The 13,846-nt window shown below is 41.5% G+C and overlaps 2 protein-coding genes across 2 annotated transcripts; both read right to left on the reverse strand.

Moving 5' to 3' along the window:
- IFN-DELTA-6 (interferon-delta-6) lies at positions 1,852–2,406 on the reverse strand. Its single transcript, NM_001166312.1, is given in 1 exon segment — positions 1,852–2,406. A coding segment is annotated over 1 exon segment (555 nt).
- IFN-ALPHA-10 (interferon-alpha-10) lies at positions 12,941–13,486 on the reverse strand. The gene is given in 1 exon segment (NM_001166310.1): positions 12,941–13,486. A coding segment is annotated over 1 exon segment (546 nt).

Consider the following 13,846-nt stretch of genomic DNA (forward strand, 5'->3'; position numbering starts at 1 on the left):
CTTTTTCCTGCCACCCTGCTCATTCTTCTTTTTGACTCACCAACACTCTACTCTTAATTCCAGATGCCAGGCTTGCAGCTTTAAAGACTTTAGGTTTTGAATGTTTGAGGATCTACAAAATTCGAATTATGCAGTCCTAAACTCCAGTGATGCTATTATATGGTGGGTCCTTGGGAGCTGATTAGGGAGGATGGAGACCTCACAGGTGGAATTAGGGCCCTAATAAAAGATGTCTGAGATAAACCCCTCACTGTTCTGCCCTGTCAGGTTACAGGAGACTCTGCAGTGTGAGACCTGAAGCAGGATCTGCCAGAACCCGACCACACTGACACCCTGATCTTGGATTTCCTGACTCCAGTACTGTGAGAAAAACATTTCTTCTCTTTACAGGAGTAGACTAAGACATTACCTGAACTATTTTCTCCTCAGAATATTTCCCCGGAATCTAGAAAATACCTAAAGGGAGAGAAACTATCTGATGTCTGTCATCAAGTCAAGATGTCTGTCTTGATTCCTAGACATCTAGTCCAGCCCCTATCATTTCAGGAGCTCAGTCAGTATTCATGAAGGGAACAATCATGGTATAATATGAGGGGTAATAATACCGACATATGTTATATAGATGTGATGTGAGAGGACAATAAAGATACTTTATAAACTCTTCATGGTTCTACAAGGGAAGTTATAATGGAATATCATACGAGGAATTTTTTGGAAGATTATTTGCCAGAGTATTTTCTTCAAGTTTGCATTTTTAGTATTCAGAAGATCAGGATAAAAATCAGGCCAGGATTTAAAGGGAATACTCACTCGCTCTCACTTTTAGTTCAGTGATCCTCAGTGACTTGCAAGGAGCTGCCTGATCATAGTTTTCTTGTCTCCCTCAGGGAAAAAGGAAACCAGTTGTAATGGGTCTACAGGTGGGGATATTTTCCTCATTAGCCTATGCCTTAGGGAATCAACCTGAATCCTTCTCTCAGAATCGGTCATGCTAGAACTCTAATGAGTGGCAGCCAAATCAATATACCTAAGTTGATATTAAGGAATCATACCTTGGCTGAGATTGTTTTTTAAAACCTGTGTTCATACAAAAACATTGGTTGTTTTTTTCCCACCCAGAATGTCATTATTGTAAACAGTGTAAAATGAAAGGTGATTTCATTCAGTGAACTTTTCTCAACTAACATTAGTCACAGAATCATTTCCAAACTTCTCTGGATTGGATTCCTAAGAGCATCAGTTCAGGCCAACTAATGTGAGCAGAAATGACATTGCCCTGTACTGACCTGACCTTTGAAAACATCCATGCTATAACCATATTTATTCCATTTATTGTTGACTAGAAAAATAACCTGAACTAGTACAGAGAATTTGAAGTCACGTGTTGAATATACCAAAGCCACAAAAGAGCCAGTACTTAGGAAACTGAATCACTGTTTAGAGGAGAAAAAAATAAGAAGATTCATCTGATCAGGAGTGCCTGTGTGGTGCTCTGATACAAAGGAAAGTTAAATTTCTCTTAGGATCAGATTGCTGACAGTTTGCTGTTCACTTGTTGCAGCAGCTAGCATTAAGTCAACTGACCAATGTCTGCAACAACAGACTATCCTGAAAACCTTTCCATTAAAAATAAACTTCCCACGTAGGAACAGCAAATGGCCCCCAATAACTTCATCAAATTTAAGAAATTACTCTATAAAACATTTATTCAGTGAAATAATCATAGTCTCTCTAAACATATTTTTGATACTTCATGATTTTCATTTCAAATATTTTTCAGCATGTGTGGAAATGTGAGGTGAGATTGCTTTGGGGGTCAAATCAAACAATAATGTTACTGATTAAGATGTGTCACAAGTGTGCCTTTTTTCTCTCTTGACTCTTCGTTGACGATTGTTGCATAAGGGAAAGGCACGCTTCAGTTTCTACTCTTACAACCTCCCAGGCACAGGAACTACATTCCTCCTTTTTGAGATAGCGATGGATTCTTTGGAAATATTTCCAGACAACACTTCCCAAATAGGCACAAGCCAGATTGTTATCTTCCATCTGCTCTAGTCGTTCCAGGCCGTGATCAAGGCGAGAGAGCAGTTGATCGAGGAGGGTGTCGTTCCAAGCAGCACGGCTGGTCTCTGTGTTGAAGAGGTTGATGATTTGCTGGAGCATCAGAGGGTGGTAACAGGTGCCTTGAGATGTCTGTGTTCTGGTGGTTTTGCCTCCTTTCCAAGGAAATTGGAAGTCAGTTCTGTCCTTTAGGCATGCCTGAGAGGAGATCCTTTTCATCTGTCTTAAAAGCATGAAGATTTCTCTATTCTTTAGCCTATGGATCCCAGAGAATTGGCCAAGAGTGCCAGCAGCAGTGGAGGAGAGTATCACTCTTGCCAGGAGCAAATGGATGTGGGCCATTGAGAATTTCAGTCGATTCAGGAGAGGGCCGCCAGGGGGCGCGCGCGGGCACCGCTAAACTGTAAGCGAGAACGTTCCTTCCCCGAACCCAGGGCAGAGTGCTTCTCTAGGCGGTGTTTTGGAAACACTGACTTTCAGAGGCTGTAGTTTCCGCGGGGCTGGCAGCGCGAGAGAAAGAGCTGATCGTCTGCACGGAGCAAGTTGGTGCTGCTTTAATAGTGCACGAAAAACCTCCCGAGTCCCTGACTGCTGAAGAGCGAGGCTAGTCCCGGCTTCACCAGCGATATTATTGTCTGGTAGGGATCTGGGAACCTTGCATTTTCCGAGCTTTCGCCTGAGTTTTCTGCGGTATTTTCGTACAGAAACTTTAGCGAGGTCATTTTTTAACGGAAGAATCTGTTTCTGATTGAGAGCCAGTTGTAGCCAGTTTTACAGATTGGGGCTTTTTAGGAGCGATGCAGGGGCAGCGCAGAGAAAGGGGGATGTGGAGTTCCCATTGTGGCACAACGGAAATGAATCTGACTAGGAACCAGGAGTTTGCAGGTTCGTCCCCTGGCCTTACTTAGTGGGTTAAAGATCCGAGGTGGCCGTGAGCTGTGGTGTAGGTTGCAGACGCGGCTCGGATCCTGGGTTGACGTGGCGCTGGTTGTGGGTGGTATTGGCCGGCAGCTGTAGCTCTGATTCGACCCCTAGCCTGGGAATCTCCATATGCCGCTAATGCGGCCCTAAAAAGCTTAAAAAACAAAACAAAACAAAACAAAACAAAAAAACAAAAGAGAGAGAGAGAGACAGAGAGAGAGAGGGAGAAAGGGGGGACAGGGCGGCCGCGGGAGGACTGGGAGGTGTTAGGGACGCCCAGGTGGTGATTTGGCGCGTGTCCTCCTCATGCCAGAGGACGGGAAAGCTGTGCCCCAAGAGTCTCTGTGACTTTCCTGGTGTCATTCAAGGCTACAGAGTTAAATTATTGAAGAATTGGAAAGAAGGAATGTTTAAAAACTTGAAGCATTTTACCTTTTATATTTTTAAATTAAATTTATTTTAATTGATATCCGTTTAATTTAAATTACTTTTAAATTATTTTTATATTTTAATAATTTATTGAACTATTTTAAAATATAAAAAATTAAATATTAAAATATATATGATTGAAACACAGCACTATATCAAACTTTATGTGAACTTTTTTTTTTTTTTTTTTTTGGCCAAGCTCATGGCAAAGGGAATTTTCCAGGCCAGGGCCAGGAATGGAACCTCAGCCATAGCTATGATGCAACCCAGTGACAACGCCAAGATCTTTAAGCTACTACCCCACAAAGGAACTCCAAAACCTTGCTTATTTTAAAGCAAAAGCAATCATTTAATATAATTTCATTTTTACCTTATAGGTTTTAATGGAAGTGTTAAATTAATTTTTTTCAAGATTAATTTTTTTACGTGTTATTAATTGAAAGAATTTCCATATTTGACAAGTTCTCCTGGCTCTGTACCAGTTTTTAATAATACTTAAGTCAGGTTTACTGAAACACTCTTTCTAGGACTCGACCTTGACTCTATGGTTTAAAAGAGTTCATTTCCTATACAAGCTGTTGGGACATTTAGTAGGTCAGACCATTTTAAAACTTTTTTAGTAAGAATTTATAGACAATAGAATTTTCCATGATGTCACTGGCAAACTAGAAAGCTCCCTTTGAAAGATTCTCAGGGAGTTGCAAGTGCAGGGTCAATATTGTCTTTATTTAAAATTTTGATATTTTGTTCATTGTGTAGGTTTAGAATTTTCTTTTTTTAAATATTGCATTCAAATGTTCTTTATCTTGGAAGTTCCCATCGTGGATCAGTGGTTACTGAAACAGAGTAGGATCCATGAGGATGTGAGTTCAATCCCTGGCCTCCCTCAGCGGATTAAAGAACTGGCATTGCTGTGAGCTATGGTATAAGTTGCAGATGTGGCTCGGATCTGTCATTGCTTTGGCTGTGCCTGGAAGCTGGCAGCTGTAGCTCTGGTTCCACCCCTAGCCCGGGAATTTCCATGTTTTTTTAGGGCCTCAAGTTTGGCCCTAAAAAAGAAAAAAAAAAATTCTTATCTTGATTTATAATTCATACTTGTGGAAAGTATTTCCTTACTTTACCCTAATACTCCCCCAGGAAATAGTTAGAATTAGTGTGGTGATCTTCCACAGCTGAAAATATAGGAATGTCCTCTAGCTTACCATCCTCACCCAGATTCGTATTTTTAACCCAAGTCCTGGTCTGTACAACTTTTTAAAAAAATCTGTGTCTTTATATCACCAGAGATGGTCTGAGCCTAACTAAGGACGAGGGAAGGACTATTCATCTTGTTTCTGTGATTCACAGAACAACTATATTTTTTCAGACAACTTTCCTAAATGCAAAACACTTCAAGTGCTATAGGATTTCTCTCCAAATTGCCCCAGGCACCACTCTAAGGGTGGAAGCTTGTGCTGTGCTCCCTCACAGTCCTGTAGGCCATGCCTCTCCTAGAGTTTGTGTTTGCATTTGGGGCCTCTCTACAGAGGTGCTTGTTTATTTGTTGGGAATATAATTCATCCTCCTGGACTCCCACTCCCCTTGCCCCCAGAGTGTTTTCCTGAAGGCCCCTAGTCCTCAGTGGTAACCTCCTCCTCTCCTGACCTGTGTCCTCTCTCAGGTATCAAATGCGTCAGCAGCCCTCAGATGCTGAGAGCAAATGTTTGTTGTGTCTAAGGAGGTGGAGGAATTATCCAATTGCAAACACTTTACCTTGAATAGACACATAATTTGTATTTTGCCAAATACAAGTTTTATTGTTCCGTTTGTTACTTAGACTACTGAACACTTGTTAAGCTCAGAGTGTTAAAGCTGAGGCGGGGGATTCAATGATGATCTTGTCTCTCTTGAGAAGCTCATGGCACAGAATCCAGTGACCTTCGGTTGTTCAGTTGGTCAGTGGAAACCACTGGGCTTCTCACGTCGTCTGTGTCTGGGAGAAGTTGCCTTCTTTCCTTTGCGTGTGTGTGACTCTTCACTTAAAGTTTTTATAAACTATGTTGACTGAGGGGCTGATTGGGCAAGATTAGTCCTGCTGCTGCTACAGTAGTTTGGATTCATGATGAGGTAAGAGCAATAAAGGGAAGTAAAAGAAAGGCAAAGGGACTACAGTCTCTTTCATTTTCCAGACTTTAGTTTTTTGTTTCTCTTTGCACCTTTCCTAGAAAGTAAAATCTGCATTGTTTTGTGGGCAAAGAGAAAACAAGTATTAAGTCTGAACGTCATGACTATGAAAGAAGGGAAGTGGTTTTCCCCTGACCCAATGACATATTCTAAGTTGGCAAACTTCAGTGCAGCACAGATGGGGACAAGGCTATGCAGGGGGGAAGGGTGAGGCCAGTATGTACAACAGGAAGGCAGGCATGTGGCTGCTTCTGCCAGAGGCTCAAAGAAGACACACTTCTTGGGTCACGTGACTGCCTTCAGACTTGTAGAATGAGCCACGTGAATTTTTTTTAAAATTTAATCCTCATGCGATCCGTTTTGAAGAGAGAAGGAAGAAGTCAGCTTACAATAAGCTGGAAACCAGAACCCCAGTTGGTAGAAGGCTAACCCTCTCTGGCAGGATCTTGGAGATCAGCCTTGCTGAGCATCTGTCTAATTGAAAGATCCACTCAGGCAATGAAAAGAGTACTTAGGGAAAACTAGAATTACAAGGAAGGGATTTAGATGATTCCAGTAGATCATGATCTTAATTGGGATAAGAGTGGTCATGATATTAAAAAGTAATAACTGAATTTTATATCTTGGACTAAGCACTTTGGTTTTTGTTTTTTGGTTTTTTTTTTTTTTTTTTGTCTTTTGTCTTTTTAGGGCAGCACCCTTGGCATATGGAGGTTCCCAGGCTATTGGTGGAATTGGAGCTACTGCCACCAGCCTACACCACAGCCACAGCAATGCCAGATCCAAGCAACATCTGTAACCTATACCACAGCTCATGGAAATGCCAGATCCTTAACCCACTGAGCAAGGCCAGGGATCGAACCCACAACCTCATGGTTCCTAGTCAGATTTATTTCCACTGTGCCACAACAGGAACTCCTATTTTTTTTTTTTTATTTTATCGGAGTATAGTTGACTTACAAAGTTGTATTAGTTTCAGTTGTACAGCAGAGTAAATCAGTCATATATAGAAATATACCCATTTTTCTGTATACTTTATTACAAACTTTTGAGCAGATTTTCCTGTGCCATTCAATATATTCTTGCCAATCATCTACCTATACAGTAGTGTGTGTATATGTTATTCCCAGCCTCCCAATTCTTCCCTACCTCCAATGGTTTCACCTGTTTTATCTGCTTTTAAAATCCATCAATTTGTTTTGGTTTTATAAATAGGCCTTTTTTTAACACTGATATTTCTTATGACTTTAAAAATAAAGAAAATGCAACTAACAGTTTTTGTCCATATGAGCACTGACATTTCTCCTTCAGTCCCTCTCCATCTGGTTCCAAAGGAAAGAAGTCACTGAACTTTAATATACCCTGTAAGGAGGTCAGGGTGGGGGATGAGGAAGGAAGCACTCTGTGCTCTGGGAAAACTGACAGATCAAGCCTTTAGGTAGTAGATCATTTCAGGAGAAAATTTTATGAATGTAATTTCTTACATCTTCTTGCACTTAGAAAAGCAGTAAAGTCATGAACAGAGACATCTGCTTCTCCTGACAAGAAGCAACCTTTTACCATGATGTGTCCTTGATGGCAAGGAACTCCATTTCCAAAATCATATATATACTGAGCCCCTCTAACTCCCTGGAGTAGATCCTTAGAGCTGTCTGAGAGGCTGTCCTCCAGGCTATAGTCCTCAGGAAATCCTCCCAAATACCTGAACTCCCAGCTTGCATGATGCCCATTGTTCGTTCAGTCCACAAGGACCTTGCTGGTTTCCCAGGAGTCCTCTTCAGGTCAGCCTGCTGTTCTCATTCCCAAAGACAAGTCTGCCTCTCACTCCAGCCCAGACTGGACCTTCTGCTGTCTACTGAGAGCCCAATGAAGAGTCTCTTCTCTTTATTGTTCCAACTAATACTTAAGATGTGGATCCTGATGAGGGTTTTGAATGACGAAGGTGAAAGAGTATGTGCGATTCCTAGACAGAAGCAGTGGAGGTTTTTAAGGGTACTTAGGATTTCCCGCTGTGATACAATTGGATCAGCCAGGACACAGGTTCTATCCCCTGCCCTGCATCTGCAGCTTAGGTGGAATGGCAGCTTGGATCTTATCCCTAGCCCGGGGAACACCGTATACCCCAGAGCAGCCAAAAAGGAAAAAAAGAAAAGAAAAAAGAAAAATAAGGGGCTGCTAAGCAGGGAGAGTCTGGCTTGAACTTAACAGCCAGAAAAACTTCTTAGAATAGTTGTCTTAACTCATGTTTATAGTCTCCACCTATTAAAGCATCACAAAATAATATTGTAGGAATTGAAATATCATTTAAATAGCATTCATTGATAAGATGACATTTTTTGCAGTAATTTAGGACTTTTTTTTTTTAATTATTGTTTGGATGCTAATGTGCAGGAAGGATTCCAAACTTCTAAAAGACTTGAAATGTTCCTTTGACTTTAAATGTCCCTACTCAGTGCAGTATGCAAAGCAAAGAGACTGATCCATTATTGCCCACTTTTCAAATTGCCTAAATTACTTAATATGTTTCCAGAAAAGTCTTCGCTGCTTTGAAAAGTTGTCGTCTTCCAGTGTGCACATTGCTGAGCACAGCATGTCCTCCTGGGAAGGCTCTACCCCACCGGTTCCTAAGTGTATCAAAATCCCTGCCTGTGTGCCTTCTGTTCAAGCACTGTTTTATTTTGTTCATCTTTCAAAGAGGCCACATCATGATGCAAAGTAAGAAATTCCTTAGATGGCATTGTCCCCTGGAATATCCTTCCCTGCTCTGTGATAACTTGCTGGGTCCTAAGGAGGAAACAGGTTTTCAGCTGGCACTGGAGGAACCCTCATCCCTTCTGATGCTCTGCAAGCTGCTGTGATATCAGTGTCCCCCACGCTGGGGACACTGCTAGTGGCCATGTATTTGTGTGCTCCCTGTGCTCTCAGCATCCACTTCAGTCTTCTCATTCTCAGAAAAGGAATGTTCTGGAGATAGTGTTGCCTCAGTGCAGCTCATGCATGTTGTTCCTTGTCCTGAGGATCTGCTGCTGTTCCAGTGAAAGCTTAAAACATCTCTGTTCTTGTTCCAAGTTCTCCAGCTCTGCTGACTTTCACCTCCATGTCTCCTGGGCTTCGGGTTTTTTGAGCCAATGAGAGTGCTGAGCCAGGGGAGACCCTCCTGATGCCATCAGCATGTGGAAGCACCCAATAGAGGCACAACTGAGCTCCTGGTTTTCGCCATAGTTCAGTGTTGGGCAGGGCTCCCTCTATTCCCTGTGTTTCTTGGAGGCTGGACAGTCTGGACCTGCAGTGTTTGGCAGGCAGACAGCCTGGAGTCACGCTCTAGTGAAACCTTGCACTTTCCCTTCTTTGGCTTGCACTTGGTGACTTTCTTGTCTTTAGACGAAATTGATATCTAGAAACCCTAATGAGAAAGAAGACAGCTGTGTGAATAGTAAGCTTAATGCAGCCTGTGAATGAGGATTTCTATACTGGGAAGAAGGAAAGTATTGTGATGTTGCAGTGCAAAAGTGGGATCCAGGAAAGCAGAGAGGAAGAGGAAAGTGTTCCAGGAATGAGCGTCTGCAGATAGATATGTGGTATACTTTATGTAGTTTATTTTATGATGTCTATGTTTTATGTATGTGTACCACATATGTATATGTATCATATTATCATGTGTATAATTCTATATGATTGATGAGACACTATTTCCCAATTCTGTTTTGCAGACTGTCAGTGCTGTGCAGTCAGTTACAGAGAGAGAGGGGTAGGAGAATTACACATTTCTATTTATGTGATAAGAAAATAGTCACTACCTGTTTAACCTTCACTCAGGGGATGATAAGCTGCTAAGTACTCTTGAATGTTTCATATTTTCTGCTCCTCACAACAGCTCTAGGAATAGTTTCACTTTACATTTGAGGAAACTGAGGCTCAGGGAAGTAACGTGGTCACCCAGAATCACCTGTATGTCCTGGCAGCATCTAGATTCAATACAGAATCCACTATCCCCATTAAATAATTATTAAAGTTTCATCTTGTGCAGTTCTCCTTTGTTTTCTTCTTCAGTGCTTTCTGAAGGTTCTGCCCTGGCTGACTCCTAACTACACTGGCTACTCCATCTCTGCACCCTTTGCTGTGTCTCCTTCTTTGTGTCAGGCTTAAAAGTTCAAGGTCCTCATAAGCTTTAGGTCATCTTTTCATTCTACAGCCTGCTGATAAGGAAGGATATTCCTTACCATGTCCTGATTTCTAAACATACCAAAGTTGCAAATTAATATCTCCAGGATATTCATTGTTGCAGATTCCAGACCCACATACCTGTCTACCAATGGGAAATCTGTCTTGTTTTTTTGGTGCACTTTCTAGAGCACATCTGCTTTCTCCCCTTCTTGAGAGGCCTCATTTGAGATTATGACAAGAGAATCCCTTTGCCTCTCTCATTCTCATTGAAACAGGCAAATTAATTGAAATAATTTAACATAATTATTGTTTTTATGTCTTTCTCTGCCAAACTGAAATTCCCAAAGAGGAGATGTGATATTTACTTTATTCACCTCTGTGTTCTTACAGCAGATATGTGAACTATCACGTGTTGTAAGAATGTGAAGTTTTAAAAATATAATTAACTGAAAGAATTGAGTAGAATACAATCATCCAATGTTTAGTGTAGATTGCAATTTTAAGCTATTTCTTTTTGTAAGAGTGAACAATTCCAAGATGTCTTCTAGGGAAGAATTTCACAAATTAACCAAAAAATAATTTGATAAAATATAAAGGTAAGCCTGTTTGTTAGATTTGAATACATTATAAAGTTGAACATGATGTTATATGTACAAAAGGATTTTTTTTTTTTTTTTTGTCTTTTTGTCTTTTTGCCTCTTTTTGTCTGTTGTTGTTGCTATTTCTTGGGCCGCTCCTGGGGCATATGGAGGTTCCCAGGCTAGGGGCTGAATCGGAGCTGTAGCCACCGGCCTACGCCAGAGCCACAGCAACGCAGGATCCGAGCCGCGTCTGCGACCTACACCACAGCTCACGGCAACGCCGGATCATTAACCCACTGAGCAAGGGCAGGGACCGAACCCGCGACCTCATGGTTCCTAGTCGGATTCGTTAACCACTGCGCCACGACGGGAACTCCACAAAAGGATTTTAAATAGCATACAAGATCTGACTGAGATGAAGTGGATGAATAAATAGATGGGTACTTTAGAGCCCTTTGCACAAAAAGCACTGTTATTTTAAACTCCTGGTCTGATAATTCCTAACTCTATACTCTCTCTGGTTCTAGTTCTGATACTTGCTCTGTCTCTTCAAACTGTGTTTTTTACCTTTCGGTGTGGTAAGCTTCTGTTGAAAGTTGAACATGGTATATGGGGTAAAAGGAAGTATGGTAAATGGGCCTTTAGGGTGAGGATTTGCTAGGAATTTGACCTTGTTTCCCTCTGGTCATTGGCTCTGATTCTGTCCTCTTCATGAAATGCGGATGAGGCAGGTCAGCCAAGCTGCGTCATCCTTCTGGAGTGGTCTTCTTGAATATGGCTTTATTAGACCTTTTTTCAAGAAGCCAATATAGGAGAAAGAGCTATATCTTATTCACCATTGTATCATGAGCATAGAGTTCATAATAATTAGTCAAAATTACGGTTAACAAAGGATATTCATAGATTTTTTCTGTCAGACCTCACACCACAAGCTTCTATTAACCTCCCATCTGAACCTTATGTTAAAGTAATGAATAGTCATTAGATCAGTGAGTACATTTCTACGGAGCCTCTCGATTCATGATTCTCCATGTCACAGTCAAGGTGCAGGGCAGGGAAGACGTAAGGCACATGATGCTAGAAAACAGTAGCCTTCTTTTCACTGCTGATTCCAGAGTCTTAACTTTATATATGTTCTCTTTTAGTTGCTATTTCTCTGCAGGGTTGTCTTGCAGCTTCTGAATTATTTCTGTTTCATCTTGAAACAGAAAACAAAATAGAGAGGTAAAAGGGGAAACATAAAACAGTCCATACCATTAGTTTCCATAATTTTCACTATGTCATAGTTTTCTTTCTTCCCTCAACTTTCTTAGAAAGCTCTCATTGCCTTTGGATGCACTGAAGTCAAAGCAAAACAAAAGCAAATCTGACCATCAGGAAAGTGAAAGTAGTAAAACGACTCCCCAGGTGAAAAAAAGGGGGAGTTCTCTTCTCTCCTCACCCTTCCAGGTTCTCCAGGATGGTTTCTGCTGATGAATCCCACCCAGTCAGCTCTCACTAAGGTGGCCAGTGCCATCTATTTTCTCAAGGAGGGGCAGTTCCCATCTTCATTTTAAATGAACATATTGCATCTTCTAAGCAGTGTCAGTCTTTTACACACAGTCTTCTCACCCTTCTGTCTTGTCCTATTATCCTAGGATCATTCCACCTCATTTTCCTTTGCAGGTCTTCCCTCCTTCTTAAGGGCATACAATTCAACTTCAAGTCCTTTTCTCATTCTGTGCCCTCTTCCAATTGGATCACTTCTGTTCCCATGCTTTACAGTTCAGGAATTGCTTGGAAATCGTTAGCTCCAGTACCCAGTGGACATTAGCAGTTACATTGCCTACCAATCAATGTAGAGAATTAAGTTCTCTTTTTGCTTTTGAATCCTCACATGGCTTGATCCACCTTCTGCTGACAGAATGTCATTTTTTTCTCCTGTCTTCTCCTTATAGCATTGAAACCAACCCGATATTACATTCTAACATTAATCAGTATTGTTGTAAACATAATTGGTATTTAATTTTCACTTAACTGATTATTGTTTTCAGGTTACTTTCCCTACAAAAATCAAAGATATAAGAAAGCCAGATTGAATTTCTTATGTTCAGCTCTCTATCCTAAGGGCAACATACAACCTGGCTTTGAGAAAGTTTATATTCACTTCTAACTTGAATGTCACAATGACTGCATCATACATTATTTAATCAGATTGCACATTCAGGCTTGGTATTTCTTTTTTTAAACAAACAAATACAAGATGTTTCCTATAGTAAAATTTTAATAAATAAAGATAATAAATGGACCAAATACAATGATGTTTTATAAGGTGCATGTAATATTAAATATACAAAAATAATTTAAATCTTATAGATAGATAAATAAATAAATATTAAAATGGATAAATAAATAGATTAGCAAGAACATCTGTAATGAACCAGTTCCTGTAGAGTAGAATAGGATTTTTCTTAATATTTCTGAAAATCTTTGACAGATTGATTAAGTTCATGGCAGGACAACAGCACAAATGAGGGGCTGTGACATGGCAGCACAGGAGGAAGTGTGGGCTTGTTAGTCAGTGAGAAGCATTTCCGAGATGAACCAGGTGTCTGTCACTCCTTCCTCCTGAATCTGTCTCACAGGTTTCTGGAGGAAGAGAAGGATCTCATGACTTCTGCCCTGACGATCTCCCAGGCACAGGGGCTGTAGCTCTTCTCTTGCAGATAGAGGGTGAGTCTGTGGAAGTATTTCCTCACAGCCAGGATGGAGTCCTCCTCCAGCAGGGGGGTCCCTTCCAGCCCCGCCTCCTGCATGACACAGGCTTCCAGGTCCCTGAGCTGCTGATCCAGTCCAGTGCAGAACTGGTGCAGGAGGCTCTCATTCCAGGCAGCAGCCGAGCCCTCTGTGCTGAAGAGCTGGAAGGTCTGCTGGAGCATCTCATGCACCAGAGCCATGGCTTGAGCCTTCTGGACCTGGTTGCCCCCCAAGGCCTCTTGGGGGAATCCAAAGTCCTTTCTGTGGTCCAGGCAGGAGAAGGGAGAGATTCTCCTCATTTGTGCCAGGAGCCTCAGGGCCCTGGTGTGAGCCAGGCTGTGGGTCTGAGGCAGGTTGCAGCCCAGAGAGCAGATGGCATTGCAGCTGAGCAGCACCAGGGCCGTGAGGAAGGCTGAGGTTGGGGCCATTGGGGACCTTGCAGGTGCTTCTGTCCTGGCTGAGGTGGGTGACTCTGTGACCCTGCTCTCTAGGATGTCTGAAGACCTTCCCTCAGGCCTGTGTCTTAAATAGGAACAAATTCATTTCCATTTTCTGAAATGTTTTCTCTTACTTTCTAGTTCTGTTTCTGCTTTTCACTTTGCACTCTCCAAATGGGTTAGGGCAACATTTCTCAACCATTTCTTTTTCATTATTGCCTTCCCTTCCTCTCTCTACAGAGCCTTTTTAGATTTTTTTTCCCTTATTGTTCCCCCATGAAATTATGTAAACACAGGCATACTGTGTATCTATTTATGTAATCCATGGATATCTCTATCTTATCCATAGAA

This window comes from Sus scrofa, chromosome 1 (genome assembly GCF_000003025.6).
Source record: "Sus scrofa isolate TJ Tabasco breed Duroc chromosome 1, Sscrofa11.1, whole genome shotgun sequence".
Taxonomy (NCBI): Eukaryota; Metazoa; Chordata; class Mammalia; order Artiodactyla; family Suidae; genus Sus; species Sus scrofa.